The 16336-nt window shown below is 53.9% G+C and overlaps 2 protein-coding genes across 2 annotated transcripts; one reads left to right on the top strand and one right to left on the bottom strand.

Annotated features, from left to right (window-relative positions):
* Positions 1-442: 442 nt before the first annotated feature.
* On the bottom strand, positions 443-3685 carry LOC310891027 (olfactory receptor 14C36-like). Its single transcript, XM_083853330.1, has one exon. It carries the CDS (start codon positions 3662-3664, stop codon positions 2642-2644), a length of 1023 nt encoding a protein of 340 aa, XP_083709456.1. The 5' UTR covers positions 3665-3685; the 3' UTR covers positions 443-2641.
* An 8652-nt stretch (positions 3686-12337) lies between these two features.
* On the top strand, positions 12338-13783 carry LOC310891026 (olfactory receptor 14C36-like). The gene has a single exon (XM_083853329.1). It carries the CDS (start codon positions 12448-12450, stop codon positions 13408-13410), a length of 963 nt encoding a protein of 320 aa, XP_083709455.1. The 5' UTR covers positions 12338-12447; the 3' UTR covers positions 13411-13783.
* Positions 13784-16336: the final 2553 nt, after the last annotated feature.

The following is a 16336-nucleotide window of genomic DNA, read 5'->3' as shown; positions in this document are numbered from 1 at the left end:
AGTCTGGGAATATGTCCCCTTCCAACTAGGGAATGAAAAGAGATTAATATGAAGAGACCTATTGGGTCAATCCGCACAGTAAGGGAAAGTAATAGTTCTTGTGCTGTAGGTGCAGCAGGCAATAGGCCTTGGATTTGGCCTCAGAAGACTCAAGCAGATCTCATGCAGTTCATCCCTGAGCTAAGACAAACACTGTGAGCAGAGCGAAGGACACCGAGTGGTGCCCTACCATGAAGGAGGATGCAGAGCACAGCTGTAAGAGGTGTCTTTCTTCTGCCACGACCGACACAGGTTCGTCTGAAGCGAAAGCCCCAGCCCAGGACTCATGGAGTGAAAGTCCCTGGGCACAACTGCAGAAAGACTTTGCAAGACCTCTGCCAGTGACAGCTTGAAACACCAAATGCATCTTGGCAGTAGTAGGTCCTTTTGGCACAGGGGCAGATGTCCTCCCTGGCAACACCACCACGGAGGCCACCACTGCAAAGCTGCTGCGTGACACCGACTGCGTGACACCCCGGGGTCCAGAGAGGGGAGAGGGGAAGGGGAGAGGCAGGCCGTGGGGAGGGGGCTGGAGTGAGGTCACTGCCACTGCAGCAGCCTGACTGGCCCTCAGAAGGGCTGGCCGGCAGGCACTATGACATCATCCCGCGCATCAGAGAGCCCCTGGGCAGAAATGATGTCACTGCAGAGGGGAGGGCGAGGGGCTGGCAGAGCCCCATCGAGGGGCTGGTTGTGGGTCCCCTCTGCTACAGCCACCTGACGGCGCGGGGCAGGCAGGAGGGCAGGCAGGGCTCGTGGCCGCCTTGCTCAGGACGAGCCCTGGGCGAGCTGGGTGAGAAATCTGTGCCTTAGCTCCAGGCCTGGCACCTCTGGTTTCACCCAACACCCGTTGTCTGTCATCCTCCCGCTGTGCACCACGGATGGGGAGCCTGGCCCTCTGTTCTGCATGACCTCCTCATAGGCAGTGCGGTGAGGTCCCCTCAGCCTTCCCTTCTCCAGGCTGGACAGGCCCAGCTCCGTCAGCCTCTCCTCACAGGCCAAGGGCTCCAGGCCCTGACCATCCTGGGGGCCCTTTCGTAAACCTGCTCCAGCTCGCTGAAGTCTTTCCTGTGTAGGGGATCTGAATGGATGCAGCACTGTGCCACTCTCCAAGGCCTGGCCATGCCCCTGGTTGTACAGCCCAGGAATCTGCTGGCCTCTCTTGATGCCAGGGCACACTTCTGCCTCCTGACCAGCTCCTTGTCCACCAAGACCTTTCTCGCGGGGCTGCTTCCAGACAGGAAGCGTGTGCTGGGGCCTCGGTTATTGAAGTTCTGGTCAATAGGTTTCCTTGTCCTCCTTGAGCACTTTCCCCGAACATAGTAGCCTGGAGACCTTTTCAGTAAGGACTCGGGCAAAGAAGGCACAGAGTCCCTCAGGCTAAGCTTTGGCTGCTATCATTAAATCAGCCTCCCCACTCAGCAGCAGCCCTGCATTTCCCTTCTTCATCCTTGGTCTCCATTCCAGTAATCAAAGCTCTTCTCTTTGACCTTGACTTTTCTTGCAAACACCAATTGCAGATGAGCTCTGCCATTGCCAAAACCATGCCTCCACCACCATCATAGGTTACTTTTTTTTGGAGCCAGTCTTTGCTGTCATTCCCTGGAAGCTGCTTCATGGTCCCTGCTGCAGCCCAGCCCCACTGCCCCACACATGCTCCCACAGCCGTGCTGCCAAGGCACCGCACATGGCAGTGCACATCCAAGGCTGGGTCAAGCTCCCTCTGTTACAATCCCAATGGCACCCTCAGGCCCCTTCCCTCCATGTCCCTCCTGCTTTTGCAGCCTTCTCCAGACCCCGGCCCATGTCATGTCCCAGCCACGTCCCATGGGGGCCTCTGCAGACAGCCCTGCTCCAGGTCTGCAGGGCTATGGGCCAGGACAGAGGCCGAAAGGGCTGGCTGTTCCCCTGACACAGGCCCTGAGCCTGGCATGAGGATAGAGATGGCCTGGCAGCCAAAAACACCCCTAAACATGGGGGGAGTGGCCAGTGCTGGACATGGCCGACAAGAGAGGCTGCAGGTGACGAAGGCACTGGGCCCTGTCCATTCCACCAGGGCACAGCCTGGCCTCCTCCCTCCTGCATCGGCCTGTTTTCCATCCCTGCCTCACGACCCAAAGCCAGCAGTGTGTGTCCTCCCCATGCATGGCCACACATCCCAGCTTGACACGGATGTTTCTCTGTGCTGGGTAGCTTCCAGCCCAGCCCAGCTGCCCCCCAGCTCTCCCACCTCCCTGCCCTCTGCCCACCTCCCTGCCCTCTGCCCAGCCCAGCCCAGCAGCCCAGGCTGGGCTGGCCCCACAGCAGTGCCCACCACAGGCTGCTGCAGGGCTCTGGGCACTGCCTCCACAGCCCCAGTTCCCATTCACTCCTGATCTGCTGAGATTGGGTCTCAGACCAAGGTTTATTTGGTTTAAATACACAGAGAGCCTGCCTTCTTGGCTACAGAAACCCTGGGTCACATGTACAGGCAGATGGATACTCAGGTAGAAGGGCATGAAGAAGGGCATTTCTGGGTAGACAACAGTATCACAAGGGCAGAAAGGAAAACCAACAAACTGAACAAACAAGCAAACTCCTCATAAAAGGGGGAGATAGATTGTCACGACATACACGGAGAGTCATCCGCAGAAAAAGGAAAACAGTCTGTGGTCACTGATAAACACCCTGTTAGCAGTTTCCATATTGAATTCTTGAGCTCCTGGTTCCTCATGCTGTAGATGAAGGGGTTCAATACTGGAGGCAGAACGGAGTACAGAACTGCCACCACCAGATTCAGGGATGGGGAAGAGATGGAGGAGGGGTTCATGTAGGCAAAAATTCCGGTGCTGACAAAGAGGGAGACCACGGCCACGTGAGGGAGGCATGTGGAAAAAGCTTTGTGCCGTCCCTGCTCAGAGGGCATCCTCAGTACAGCCCTAAAGATCTGCACATAAGAGAAAAGAACGAAAACAAAACACCCAAACCCTAAAAAGGAAATGAACGTGAGAAGCTCAATTTCCCTGAGGTAGGAGTCTGAGCAGGAGAGCTTGAGGATCTGGGGGATTTCGCAGAAGAACTGGTCCAAAGAATTGCCTTGGCAGAGGGGCAGGGAAAATGTATTGGCTGTGTGCAACAGAGCATTGAGCAACCCACTGCCCCAGGCAGCTGCTGCCATCTGGGCACAAGCTCTGCTGCCCAGGAGGCTCCCATAGCGCAGGGGCTTGCAGATGGCAATGTAGCGGTCATAGGCCATGATGGTGAGAAGAGAATACTCTGCTGAGAGGAAGAATAGAAATAGAAAGAGCTGTGCAACACATCCTGCATAGGAAATGGCCCTGGTGTCCCAGAGGGAATTGGCCATGGCTTTGGGGAGAGTGGTGGAGATGCAGCCCAGGTCGAGGAGGGCGAGGTTGAGGAGGAAGAAGTACATGGGGGTGTGGAGGCGGTGGTCGCAGGCTACGGCGGTGAGGATGAGACCATTGCCCAGGAGGGCAGCCAGGTAGATGCCCAGGAAGAGCCCGAAGTGCAGGAGCTGCAGCTCCCGTGTGTCTGCGAATGCCAGGAGGAGGAACTCGGTGATGGAGCTGCTGTTGGACATGTGCTGCCTCTTGGCCTCGGAGCCTGTCCAAAGACGAAAGCACATGGAGAACTTCGGGCAGACTTCTCTGAGAAAATCTGTCCTTTCAGCAACACCCTTCCTTTCTCACCCACCTCCACAAATACGCGCTTTCTCAGCAGCAGCTTCATTCTCCTTCCTGGCTGAAGCTCTGGTTTGTGCTGGCAGAGCACTGTTTGGAGCCACGGCCTCTGCCCATGAGCTCCATCGGACTCAGCACTGCTGTGCAGCAGCAGGTACCTGGGAAAGCTGGTGACCCATTCTGAAACTCATAGTTTGGTTCAGATGCAGTGTACCTGTAATACAGAGGGGCTGTTCAACATCCTCCAGCAGGATAACCCCAGGGACACCTCTGGATGTCCGTAAACCAGAGTGACCTGAACAGAGCCAGCTCATTTCCCAGCACTAGGCACTGCAGTGACCAGAGCCATTTTGGCTAGAGCCGGCTTGGGCACTTTGCTCCCAGGGATGCACCTCCAGAGCAGGACTCACTATTCTGCTGTTTGAGCTCTACCTTTAAACCCACTGCCCAGGGAGTCTGAGGGGAATAGCAAGGGCAGGATGGATGGGAGGGGAAACACAGAGAAAAGGTCCAGGGTTCCTAGTGAGGGAGGCAGGAAATGGAGTGAGAGATGGGCACTTGGGGGGAGTTCTCTGTTCTGAGGGTCCTGCTGCCAAGGGGACAATGCAGCCTGAGATCCCATAGTTGTGGGGACAGAGGCTTTGCTGGATGGCAGTCGAGATAATGGAAGGTGTCAGCAGTGCAGGGATGGCACTGAGGTGCCCAAATTCCCCTACCATGGAGTTTCTGGGAGCAGCTCCCTCTCACTCCCTGACCATGGCTCTGCTGCCTGCAGCTGTCCCTGCCTGCAGCTGGGTCTCTGTCCCCACGCCTCCTGCCTGCAGGTCACAGTCCCCATCCCACCCACCGGATGCTCAGCCCTGCCTGCAGACACCTCCTGGCAGCAGGGCTCTGTCCAGGGGCAGATCGCTGGGGGCACATCCTAGAGCCAAGGTCACACAGACCCTGCTGACACTGCATGTGTGGTGGTGGAGCTTTCTATGCGCTGAGGGGCAGGCAAGGGACTTGTTGGGGGGTCCTTGTAACCCTCAGTGGGAAGGCTTAGGCGTATCAGCCTCTTCTTGGAAATAGCAGCCTCTATTTCTATTCCCACAGAGACAAAAAAAAAAAAAAAGAAAGCAAATAGTCTGGAAAGCTGAGCCTAAAGTATCTAACCCCTGATTGTCTTCTCGCCTTAGATACATCCCAGTTGTGCTGTGGAGCTGTGAGCAGGCTGCCCCAGGCAGCAGCCCCCCGCCAGCAGCAGGACCCTGCCCTGCCGGGGGGGCTCCTTCCACCCGCAGCTTCTCCCCGCAGCGCCCTGGGCAGCTCCCCGGGCAGGCTGAGTGCTGAGCCTGGCAGGCGGCAGAGGCCCTGCCCCGCCACACAGCCCCTGGGGCACAGCAGGGACCCTGCTCTGCACCACAGCCCTGGGCACCCCTGCCTGCACGCGCGGCTTCTCCTTCCTCCAGGAGCTGCGGCTGCATTGCCCTCCAGCCAGAGACTTACCGGGGTCAGGGCTGGCAAGTGTTCTCCCCCAGTGAGCTCTGTGCATCCTGCCACTTCTGCCTGCCTTTACCCACTCTGTCTCTGCAGGCAGTGCCCCCAGCCCTGCTGCGCTGGGCACAGGAGCTGCTCCTGGGCAGAGCTGGCTCTCTGCAGTGCTGCCCGCTTGCCAGGAGCTCCCCTTGGGCCCAGGAGCCCGGCCCAGCTCAGCAGCACAGGCCCAGCCCAAGGCCTCCCTTGCTCTGCCCCCCACCAGGCTCCCTGCCCATGGCCCTGGGGCTGCAGGGGAACCTGCTGGGAAACAGCCTCAAGGAATCCCTGGGCTTTCCTCCCTCCCCTGGGCACTTACACTTTTTGACAGCAGGCTCATTTCGCTTAGCACAGAAATAATTATCTGTAACAATCACCTCCTCTCATCCCAGTTGACAATGGGACACCCAGACATGGTCACAAAAATAACTCCTTAAACCACCTGCTTATGGAAGGGATTCTCATGCTGGGTTTTTGTCCTGGGGCTGTAATGGGGCTCAGATCCCTACCATGTCTGCTACAAACCCACAGGACCTGGGATTATTCTGCCCTCAATTTAGGTGTGCATAACATGGGCACCTGCAGGTGAGCTCCATTCCTCTCCTCAAGGAAGCGACATGAACACCAATGGAGACGGAGGAAATCAGGGGGTTGCAAACACCTGGTGACATGTCAGGGGGCAGAGGGACGTGCAGGTATCTGCAAGCTCTCATGAAGGAACCCTGAGGGACAGGGCAGCACCTGGGGGCATCCCCTTGGAGCTTGTGGGGAATGCCTTTGGCCAGCTGAAGTGACAGCAAATGCACACATTTAGGACAACTAAACCTGTCCCTCCTCAGTAGGCTCAGGGCAGCCTGTAGAGGTATCCACCTGACCCAATGGAGAACTGTGCCACAGGGAGACCTGAGACCTCCATCTTCTCCATCTGGTTTTCCCTCCATCTCCAGTGACTGTAACGGCACTTGTCTCATGGACATCCCTACATTGCCTAACCTCGTTCAGGGCAGCTGCTCCATGTAATAGCCAACTCCAGGCCTGCAGTGATACCTGCGATGCCAACGCTGCCCAGCACCACTGGAACATGCAGCTGACACGGGCAGCACAGGACCCACAGGACAGCTCTGGCCATTCATAGCTGGTACTTAACGGGAACTCCGATGGCATCTCTGACAGATCTGGTGCTTATGAGCAAGTGACTGCTTCTCAGGGCTGCAGCAAGCCAAGGTCTGTCCCTCCTCTATCCAACAGAGGCAGGCAGTGCATAGATATGAGGCACATCACACCAGGGTTTCCACTTGTGTCCTTTGGTTTGCAAACACTGCTGCTGCTTCTTACCCCCATCCTTTACTCAGTCAAGACACAGCCCAGTGATTTTTTTCTGTGTCCCTGGATCACAGGATGCCCATAGCCAAGGACTTTGGCAGCAGCCCCTTCTCCTGCCTGGAGATCAGCCCCAGCTCCAGCACTGGCCCTCAGGGCTGCACCAACACCACAAAAGGCCCTCTGCTGTCAGGGCGCCACAGCCCAGGCCTGTTTCCTTCTGGACTTGGGAACACCAGGGCGTGCTCTGCTTCGGGCCCCTCATTTCATCCTCCCATGGCCATCTGCCATCCACGGCAGCAGGTCTCTGCTCTGAAGGAAAGCCTCTGCATGCCCAGGCTCCTGGCACAGGATCTGGGACAAGGCTGAGTTTGGCCCTTGTGCCACAGCTGAGGTGCTGCAGCCCAGATGTGCCCCAATGCCCTCAGCGTGGGGCACAGGCAGGAGGAGCTGGATCCCCGCCTGCTGTCACAGGGCTGGGACATGGATGGAAGAGCTGCTGAGGTGTGGGGGGACAGGTCCCTCAGCTTGGGGTGCTGTGCTGGATGGGTGCAGATTCTTCAGAAGAGACAGGTGGGGATGATCAACAGCGATTACGTTTGCCATTCCCTCTTGTACCACCTCTGCCTCCTGCATGGCAGACCAGGGGATGTTGCTGAGGCCTTCTCAGAGCACAGAGCCTTGTGGGACGTCCAGGGAGGAAGGCCCTGGCATGCACTGCAATTCCATCCATATAACACATCCTACTTCTCCAAGTGAGGGACATGCAGTGAAGAGGAGTTCAGGCACGGTGAGGGGCTGCTGCATCCCAGGTGCCTTCGCTCCCATCTTTTGAAAAAAGCCCAGGCCCAGGACAAGCCTCCACCCCCACCTTCCTGGAAGGGCTTCCAAGAGCAGAGGTGTGTTGGTGCAGGAGGAACTCCAGGCAGGTGAACTCCACAGCAACTGCTCTTTCACTTCCAACCTACAAGGAAAAGGGGGAGAAAATATGATTACAAGAGCTCAGGGGTTGGGGTAGAGCACGAGGTCACCCACCAAATACCATCATGGGCATCAATTATCATCATGGGCAAGACAGACTTAGCAGAGGCAGATTAATAGAATTTATTGCCTATTACCAGTGGACTACAACCATCAGGAACCACAAGCAAACTAAAAACACCATTCCCCCCATCCAGCCTCTTGTAACTCCTTCCCCTGAGTGGTGCAGGAGAATGGGGATTGCAGTCAGTCCATGACACTTGTCTCCACCGCTCCTTGACAATCCATCTCTGCCCTCTCTGGGTCTCTCCTGTGGGATGCCCTCCTTCCTGAATGGGTCCTGCATGGGGCCCAAAGGGTTGAGATAATAACAGATATGACCAGATCATGTTAAAATAAAATGGTTACAAGCATTATATCTGCTTCATAGCTGCTGACCACAAGGTCTATTTTTTTATTTATTTTTTAATCTCGGTGTAGTAGTTGTGTTTCGCCTCAGAATTCTGTTAGATAGCACATTACGTACTCGGCGTATTCCCTGTTGTGCTGGGGGCTTTCTGGGGGCTGGTTTATGGTTATTAGTTTACTCTACTGGGTAACGCTACCACATGTTATGACGAAATTGCTGGTCATGAGACTAATCTGGTAGTTGTACTCAGCATCGCTGTCACCTCCATACTTGAGGAACCATCTCCCAGAAACTATTCATAATTAACAGTCTTTACCTTTTCTCCTTGGGGAGACAATCTATGGGAGGGATGAGAGGGGACACTTCTTCTCCCCACTTCTTCCCTTTCCCTTTCTCCTTCACCTCCCCCTTTCTCCTCCAGGCTAGTTACAATAGCTCTTCAAAACTTTCAATATCCTTGGGATGTTCAAACCAACTTATTCTTATTTCTCCTGAATGTGTTTCAGGTTTTGTTTAAGGTTAGGGTAACCTATTTCTAGAATGCCACACAGGGATGTGCCTTGAAGCAGGATAATTATGAGTGGCAGGGAATGTGGGAGGATATGGGCAGGCACCTAGAACTGTGGGCACCTGCAATGCCTTGGAACATCACCCCTGAACAAGTTCAGAATCCTAAAAAAAATAATCACAGAATGCTTGAAAAAGGAGTGTCATCACCCTGGCAATTCCAAAGAGACAGAAATCACTGCGATGTGCTGGGGCTTGGCCTTTGCTTACTGAGTTGCAATCTACACAACTCCAATCCCTGTGACTGGGCCACAAAACCAACCTGTGCCTGTATCAGTCATACGTATACGTGAGAAAAAAACCAAAATCAGCTTGTTTAGCAAGGAAAGAAGCTCCTACTCACACAGGGAAGGAGGAAGAAGAAGACGAGGCAGGCTACTCCCAAGTAGGGCCATCAGAGGAACAGGTGGATGAAGAGTGAGATATCATAAAATCATCAGTAAGCACCTGATCACTGTTCCTTGGGGAGCTGTGAGATGTGCGAAAAGATTTCAGCCATCATGTAGGCCAGCACATTGTCACCTGTCTGTTCCGATACTGGGATAACAGGGCCAGTAGCCTGGAATTAGAGGGCAGGGATGCCAAGCCGCTGGATCCCTCCCCAGGGAAGGGGGCATTGACAAAGCAATTGGAAAGGGGGCACCCTCACTCTCTTGAGGCAACTCCTGTCAGGTGTAAAGGAAAGGTATCCCTTCAAGGAAGATGTTGTATGTCACCCAGGCAAATGGACCATCAGGGAGAGAGGCAGCCTGTATCTGATGGAATTGGCCATGCTGGAGGTGATTTATGGTGATTTATGCACATTAAACAGTTTTCTACCTTGCCCGGTCCCTCACAGGATCCTTCTGTTGCGGAGTTGCTCACGGTCAAAGTGCCATTAGCTAGCCAAATGGTGCACCAGTGGCAATATGGAACTATCCGAGACTGCCTGATTACCATATACATGCTGCTTCATTACTGGAGAGCCAAGGACTGATCAGCAAAACTCGCTCACCCTTTAATAATCCCATAGGGTCAGTGCAAATGTCTAATGGAGAGCTGCAACTAACAGTGGAGTACTGTGTCTAGAATGAAGTCACACCAGATTCAGTAGGTCATCTATAGTCTTCTCTCCTTACAGTCTTAGCTCTAAGAGCGGTTGAATGATCCCTTACAGTATCTGAATGTTGCTGTCCGATCCCTTCCTGGGATCATAAGGAACCAGTACCTCCTGGCCAGAACACTCTCCCTGTACCCGTGGATGCACGCCCTAAGGTCCCATGAACTGTTAAGGGTGGACTTTGCAAAGTAACCACTGTTTTTATCCCCACCCACTGCCTGTTGTACCCCTGCAGAGTCCTGCCTCAAGGCACAAAGGGCAGGGAGACCTTGCTGGTGAGAGCTGAGGCCCTGTGGAGATGTCTGAGACACAACAGCCATTACAGCCATGGGGCATGTAGAAGACGAAGAAAATGGTTTAGCTCTCCCTGTGACACATGACTCCTTTTGCTCTGCTGACAGCCTCTGCAGGCTGCCCTGCACATAACAGGTTCAGTTGTCCTACATGTGGCATCTGCTGCCATTTCAGTTACCCAAAGGAATGCCTCCACCCGAGTCGCAGAGTATCTACCTCAAATTTCACCAGATGTTTGCATCTGAACAGCTCCTGCCTGTCCTCCATCTCCACTAAGGAGCTATTGTGGCTCAGTAATTCGCATTAAGCTGCCTATGTTGTGGACACCTGAACTGAGGCCAGAGGAATCCCAGCTCCTGTGAGTCTGTGGCAGAGATGGGAGGGAGCTGAGACCCTCTTCCAGCCCAAGGAATAACAAGCAGCATGACATGCCTTGACTGACTCTGCTGAATTCCTTCCTCAAGCGGGGATGAAGGAGATCAGTCCCTGACCATGACTTCATGTCCAAACCTATACTGGGAAAAGAAGATGTGATTGTTACACTTAATTGGTTTTCTGCTAGGAAAAGTGACCCTGGTGTGAAGAAGTGTGTGTGCCCAGATGAGGGAGGGAACCCCAGGGATCCCTTCAGGCTGTTTCCCAGCAGGTTCCCCTGCAGCCCCAGGGCCATGTGCAGGGAGCCCGGTGGGGGGCAGAGCAAGGGAGGCCTTGGGCTGGGCCTGTGCTGCTGAGCTGGGCCGGGCTCCTGGGCCCAAGGGGAGCTCCTGGCAAGCGGGCAGCGCTGCAGAGAGCCAGCTCTGCCCAGGAGCAGCTCCTGTGCCCAGCGCAGCAGGGCTGGGGGCACTGCCTGCAGAGACAGAGTGGGTAAAGGCAGGCAGAAGTGGCAGGATGCACAGAGCTCGCTGGGGGAGAACACTTGCCAGCCCTGAGCCCGGTAAGTCTCTGGCTGGAGGGCAATGCAGCCGCAGCTCCTGGAGGAAGGAGAAGCCGCGGGTGCAGGCAGGGGTGCCCAGGGCTGTGGTGCAGAGCAGGGTCCCTGCTGTGCCCCAGGGGCTGTGTGCCGGGGCAGGGCCTCTGCCGCCTGCCAGGCTCAGCACTCAGCCTGCCCGGGGAGCTGCCCAGGGCGCTGCGGGGAGAAGCTGCGGGTGGAAGGAGCCCCCCCGGCAGGGCAGGGTCCTGCTGCTGGCGGGAGGCTGCTGCCTGGGGCAGCCTGCTCACAGCCCCACAGCACAACCTTGATGTATTCAAGGGGACGTTGCAGGAGAAGGGATAAGGCAGGGGATTTCAGCTTCAGTCCCAGCTTTCCTGAGCCTGCTGAGCTTTCCATTTTGTCTTCTTTGGCTCAGTGGGAATAGCAATAGATGCCATTATTTCCAAGAGAAGTCAGACTCTCCTAAGCCTTCACAACAAGCATTAGAAGGACTGTACCATGTCCCTTTCCTGCCCCTCAGCCCATAGAAAGCTCCACCGCCACATATGCAGTGTCAGCAGGGTCTGTGTGACCCGGTCTCTAGGACGTGCCCCCAGCGAGCTGCCCCTGGGCAGAGCCCTGCTGCCAGGAGGTGTCTGCAGGGCAGAGCAGAGCACCCAGCGGGTGGGATGGGGGCTGTGACCTGCAGGCAGGAGGCGTGGGGACAGAGACCCAGCTGCAGGCAGGGACAGCTGCAGGCAGCAGAGCCATGGGCAGGGCTTGAGAGGGAGCTGCTCCCACAAACTCCATGGCAGAGGGGATTCAGGCACCTCCCTGCCATCCCTGCACTGGAGACGCCTTTCCCTGAGCAGCTGCATGGTCTGCTCTCCCATCCAGTAAAGCCCCTACCCCCACAACCATGGAGTCTTTCAACGTTAGCCCCTTGGCTGCCCAGTCTTCAGGACAAGAGGTCACCCCAAATGCCCAGCTCTCACTCTCATTCGTGGCTTCTTCAGCAGAAGCAATGGGGCATTTCTTTGTGTTTCCCCTCCCATCCATCCTGCCCTTACTATTCTCCTCAGACTCTGGGCAGTGGGATTAAAGCCAGATCTCAAACACCAGAGTACTGAGTCCTGCTCTGGAGGTGTATCCCTGGGAGCAAAGTGCCCAAGTTGTTCTAGCCAATATGGCTCTGGGCACTGTGGTGCGTAGGGCTGGGAAATGAGCTGGCTCTATTCAGCTCACTCTGGTTTAAGGACATCCAGCGGTGTCCCTGGGGTTATCCTGCTGGAGGATGTTGAACAGCCTCTCTGTGTTACAGGTGCACAGCATCTGAACCAAACTATGAGTTTCAGAATGGGTCACCAGCTTTCCCAGGTACCCACTGCTGCAAAGCAGGGCTGAGTCCTAGAGAACTCATGGGCAGAGGCTGCTGCTCCAAACAGCACTCAGCCAACACGAAGCAGAGCTCCAGCCAGAGAAGAGAATGAAACTGCTGCTGAGAATGCGTTTGTGTAGGTGAGTGAGAAAGGAAGAGTGTTGCTGAAAGTACAGAGCTCTGCTCAGAGAAGTCTGCCCTAAGTTCTCTGTGTCCTTTTGTCTTTGGACAGGCTCCGAGGCCAAGAGGCATCACATGTCCAACAGCAGCTCCATCAGCGAGTTCCTCCTCCTGCTGGCATTCGCAGACACGCGGGAGCTGCAGCTCCTGCACTTCGCACTCTTCCTGGCCATCTACCTGGCTGCCCTCCTGGGCAACGGCCTCATCCTCACCGCCGTAGCCTGTGACCACCGCCTCCACACCCCCATGTACTTCTTCCTCCTCAACCTTGCCCTGACTGACCTGGGCTGCATCTCCACCACTCTCCCCAAAGCCATGGCCAATTCCCTCTGGGACACCAGGGCCATCTCCTATGCAGGATGTGCTGCACAGGCCTTTCTTTTCCCCTTTCTCATGTCAGCAGAGTATTTTCTTCTCACCATCATGGCCTACGACCGCTACGTAGCCATCTGCAAGCCCCTGCACTACGGGAGCCTCCTGGGCAGCAGAGCTTGTGCCCAGATGGCAGCAGCTGCCTGGGGCAGTGGGGTTCTCTATGCTCTGCTGCACACTGCCAATACATTTTCCCTGCCCCTCTGCCAAGGCAATGCTGTGGACCAGTTCTTTTGTGAAATCCCCCAGATCCTGCAGATATCCTGTGCACGTTCCTACCTGAAGAGTTTTTGGGTAGTTGTGACTGGTGTCTGTTTAGCATCTGGCTGTTTTGTTTTCATTGTTTTTTCCTATGTGCAGATTTTCAGGGCTGTGCTGAGGATGCCTTCTGAGCAGGGACGGCACAAAGCCTTTTCCACATGCCTCCCCCACCTCTTTGTGGTCTCCCTGTTTATCAGCACAGGCTTTTTTGCTTACCTGAAGCCCCCCTCCATCTCCTCCGCATCCCTGAACCTGGTGGTGGCAGTTCTGTACTCGGTGATACCTCCAACATTGAACCCCCTCATCTATAGCATGAGGAACCAGGAGCTCAAGTGGGCTATTAGGAAAGTGATTTCATGGGTGTTTCTGAATAGTGACAAACTTCCCCTCTTTTTCCAGAAATGACTTAACTTGGTACCTCCCCTCAGGCCTGGTCCTTCTTTCATTATCATTATTGTTATTCTTATCTTTGGTATCATTTGCATTTATTATGCTCTTAGAGTAATATTTCTTTTTCATCCTACTTCAGCTGAGGATCGACACTGCTCTGTTTGATCTCGAGGCTCTGTAAATATGTGTCTAAGAGAAGGTCAGAGCTGACTCTTCCATAACATCTGCAAAATAAAACGGGATCTCCACAGTGCACTGTCTGAAGCCTTGGCTCTTTTTTCAAGGTTGTTGCCAAGCTTTCCAGAAGCTTGTGCCACTTTCCATCACCTATCAGACGCTCTCCATCATCTGTCAGTGGTCATGGTCATCCAGAGAGGTCCCAGATGACTGGAGACTTGCTAATGTGAAGCCCATCTACAAGAAGGTTTGTAAGGAGGACCCGGGGAATTACAGGCCTGTCAGCCTCACCTCGGCGCCAGGAAAGGTGATGGAACAGATCATCTTGAATGCAGTCACACAACGTACGTGGGACAACCTGGGGATGAGGCCCAGTCAGCATGGGTTCATGAAAGGCAAGTCCTGCCTGAACAACCTCATCTCCTTCTATGTCTGGGTGACTTGCGTGGTGGATGAGGGAAATCACGTTGATGCAGTCCACCTAGACTTCAGCAAGGCCTTTGACACGGTCTCCCATAGTATTCTCCTGGAGAAGTTGGCAGCCCATGGCTTGGACAGGTACACTCTTTGCTGGGTTAAAAACTGGCTGGACTGCCGGGCCCAGAGAGTAGTGGTGAACGGAGTGAAATCCAGCTGGTGACCGGTCACTAGTGGTGTTCCCCAGGGGTTGGTGTTGGGGCCCATGCTCTTTAACAGCTTTATTGTTGATTTGGATGAGGGAATTGAGTGCACCCTCAGTAAGTTTGCAGATGACAATAAGGTGGTGGGAAGTGCCAATTTGCCAGAGGGTAGGAAGGCCCTGTAGAGGGACCTGGACAGGTTGGATCAATGGGCAGAGGCCAATGGGATGAGGTTCACCATGGCTAGAAATTCTCTCAGAATTTCCAACACTCTTGTGCACACAGGCAAATACACACAAGTGCATGCACAAACACACACTCATACACACACAGATGTGCACGCAGGGCATGGACACAGCCGACCACACACAGACCAACTCCAACAGGGAACAGCACCTTCACAGCCACCACACCACCAGCAGCACACACAGAGCCATGAGCAACACACCTGGCCCCATCCCATTCCCCACCTCAGTCTGATCTGCTCTGAAGGTCACCAGTGCTCCACGCATCCCCAGCAGCAATTACCCATGGGTGCAGACGCACACATGGCTATGTGGTTCCATAATTATATGATTCACCCCCAACACACCCAGGAGTGAGCACACACACAGCAAATAGCCAGCAACAGAGTTGAATAAGAAGGCAGGACAGTGATCAGGAACAGGGCCTGAGCAGACCAGCCCTGACCAGCCCTGACCAGCCCCATATCCACATGCAGCTGGCCCCTTGCATCCCTCTCCCCTCCTCTTCCACAGGATTCTTCCTCATCAAGACACTTTAATCCCTTCCTTTCTTACATGCAGTGCCCTGCTCAATTACCAGTGCTCGCCAATCACATTTTCCCCCATTGATCCCTAGTTTGCTATACCTGTACCCACATTTGGTAATTCAGATACCATTGCCTACATCATCTGGGCCTCTAACAGGCAGGAGAGGTCGACATGTCACAGATTTGCTCTGTGGCAGGAGTGAGGGGTGGCATGAACAGTCCTGAGCAGGGAGTGTTTTACAGTAACTGGGCTCCATGCAGGACAGAAAATCGTCATTTTATGGCTGTAGGCCTGAGTATTGCCTCCGTTTTTTTTAACCATTTCAAACATTTCATTTCAATCAGCACACTTCAGTCAACTGAAATGATTGAACACTTTTTTTTTTTTTCTTGGATGTTTATTACAACAAAAGAAAAAGATACCAATCTTCCCCTGTACTTGCATTGCCAGAATTCTGTCTCTTATGCACCGCGCTTCATCTCCCCAGTCTTTCTGGTATTTCCACCTGGCTTTATGAAACAGACCGTGCTGGAAGTAACCTTTCCAGCAGACTGTCTGGACATGTGCAGTTTCCATTCTTCTCCAGATTCCCCTCCCCTCACCCTTTGATCATTCAGATACCTCTCACCTACACAGTTGGTTCTCAGAACTTGAGGGATCTCAAGCTTGCCCATATTTCAGTTTTCTATCTCATCATCCCTACAGACAACTCTGTAATTGCATTTCTATTCATCATTTCCTACCCATGTCAAAAATTTCTTGTATAGTCATCCCTTGTGGAAGTTGCACCTCATTGGAGGCAACTTGGATTTGGCTCACTGTTGAAGACTGTGAGGTTTGCTTGTTTGTGGTTAAATGTTAATAACAACGACTTCAAAAACTGTGCCTGTGTGCAGCCAGTTGTCTGAGGAAAGGAGATGGGACTTGGTGAAAAGATGCTGTAACCTCCAGCTGCAGACTTCAGTGGAGAAGTCTGGTGTAAGGCAAAGTGATGCAAGTCCCAGGTGGCTGATGAGAGAAGTGGTGGGGATGGGGAGCTGAGCAGCAAGGTCGTCCATACAGTCTAGGACTTCAAGGGACTGCTTTTCCACCTATACAGACCTCCTTAGGAGGCACATTGGATTCATGACAACTAGAGAATGATGCTATCAGTTCTTCTGAAAACTCTAAACTAATGGAAACTGATCTTAAATAAGGAAAATGCTTTTAGTGAAGTGGTCATTGAAAACTTCCTCTTTAAACTGCATTCTTGAAACCTCACTAATTAATTGTACAAGTCTGGAAGACTGAATGAAAATGACTGAATTGTAATGAGCCCCATGGTGCATTTGGTGCTGAGACCATAAACTTCAGGTAGTGATAAGAGAATGA

Source organism: Anser anser (genome assembly GCF_964211835.1).
Source record: "Anser anser genome assembly, contig: HAP1_SCAFFOLD_95, whole genome shotgun sequence".
NCBI lineage: Eukaryota > Metazoa > Chordata > Aves > Anseriformes > Anatidae > Anser > Anser anser.
This window is presented reverse-complemented; position numbering and strand designations above follow the sequence as displayed.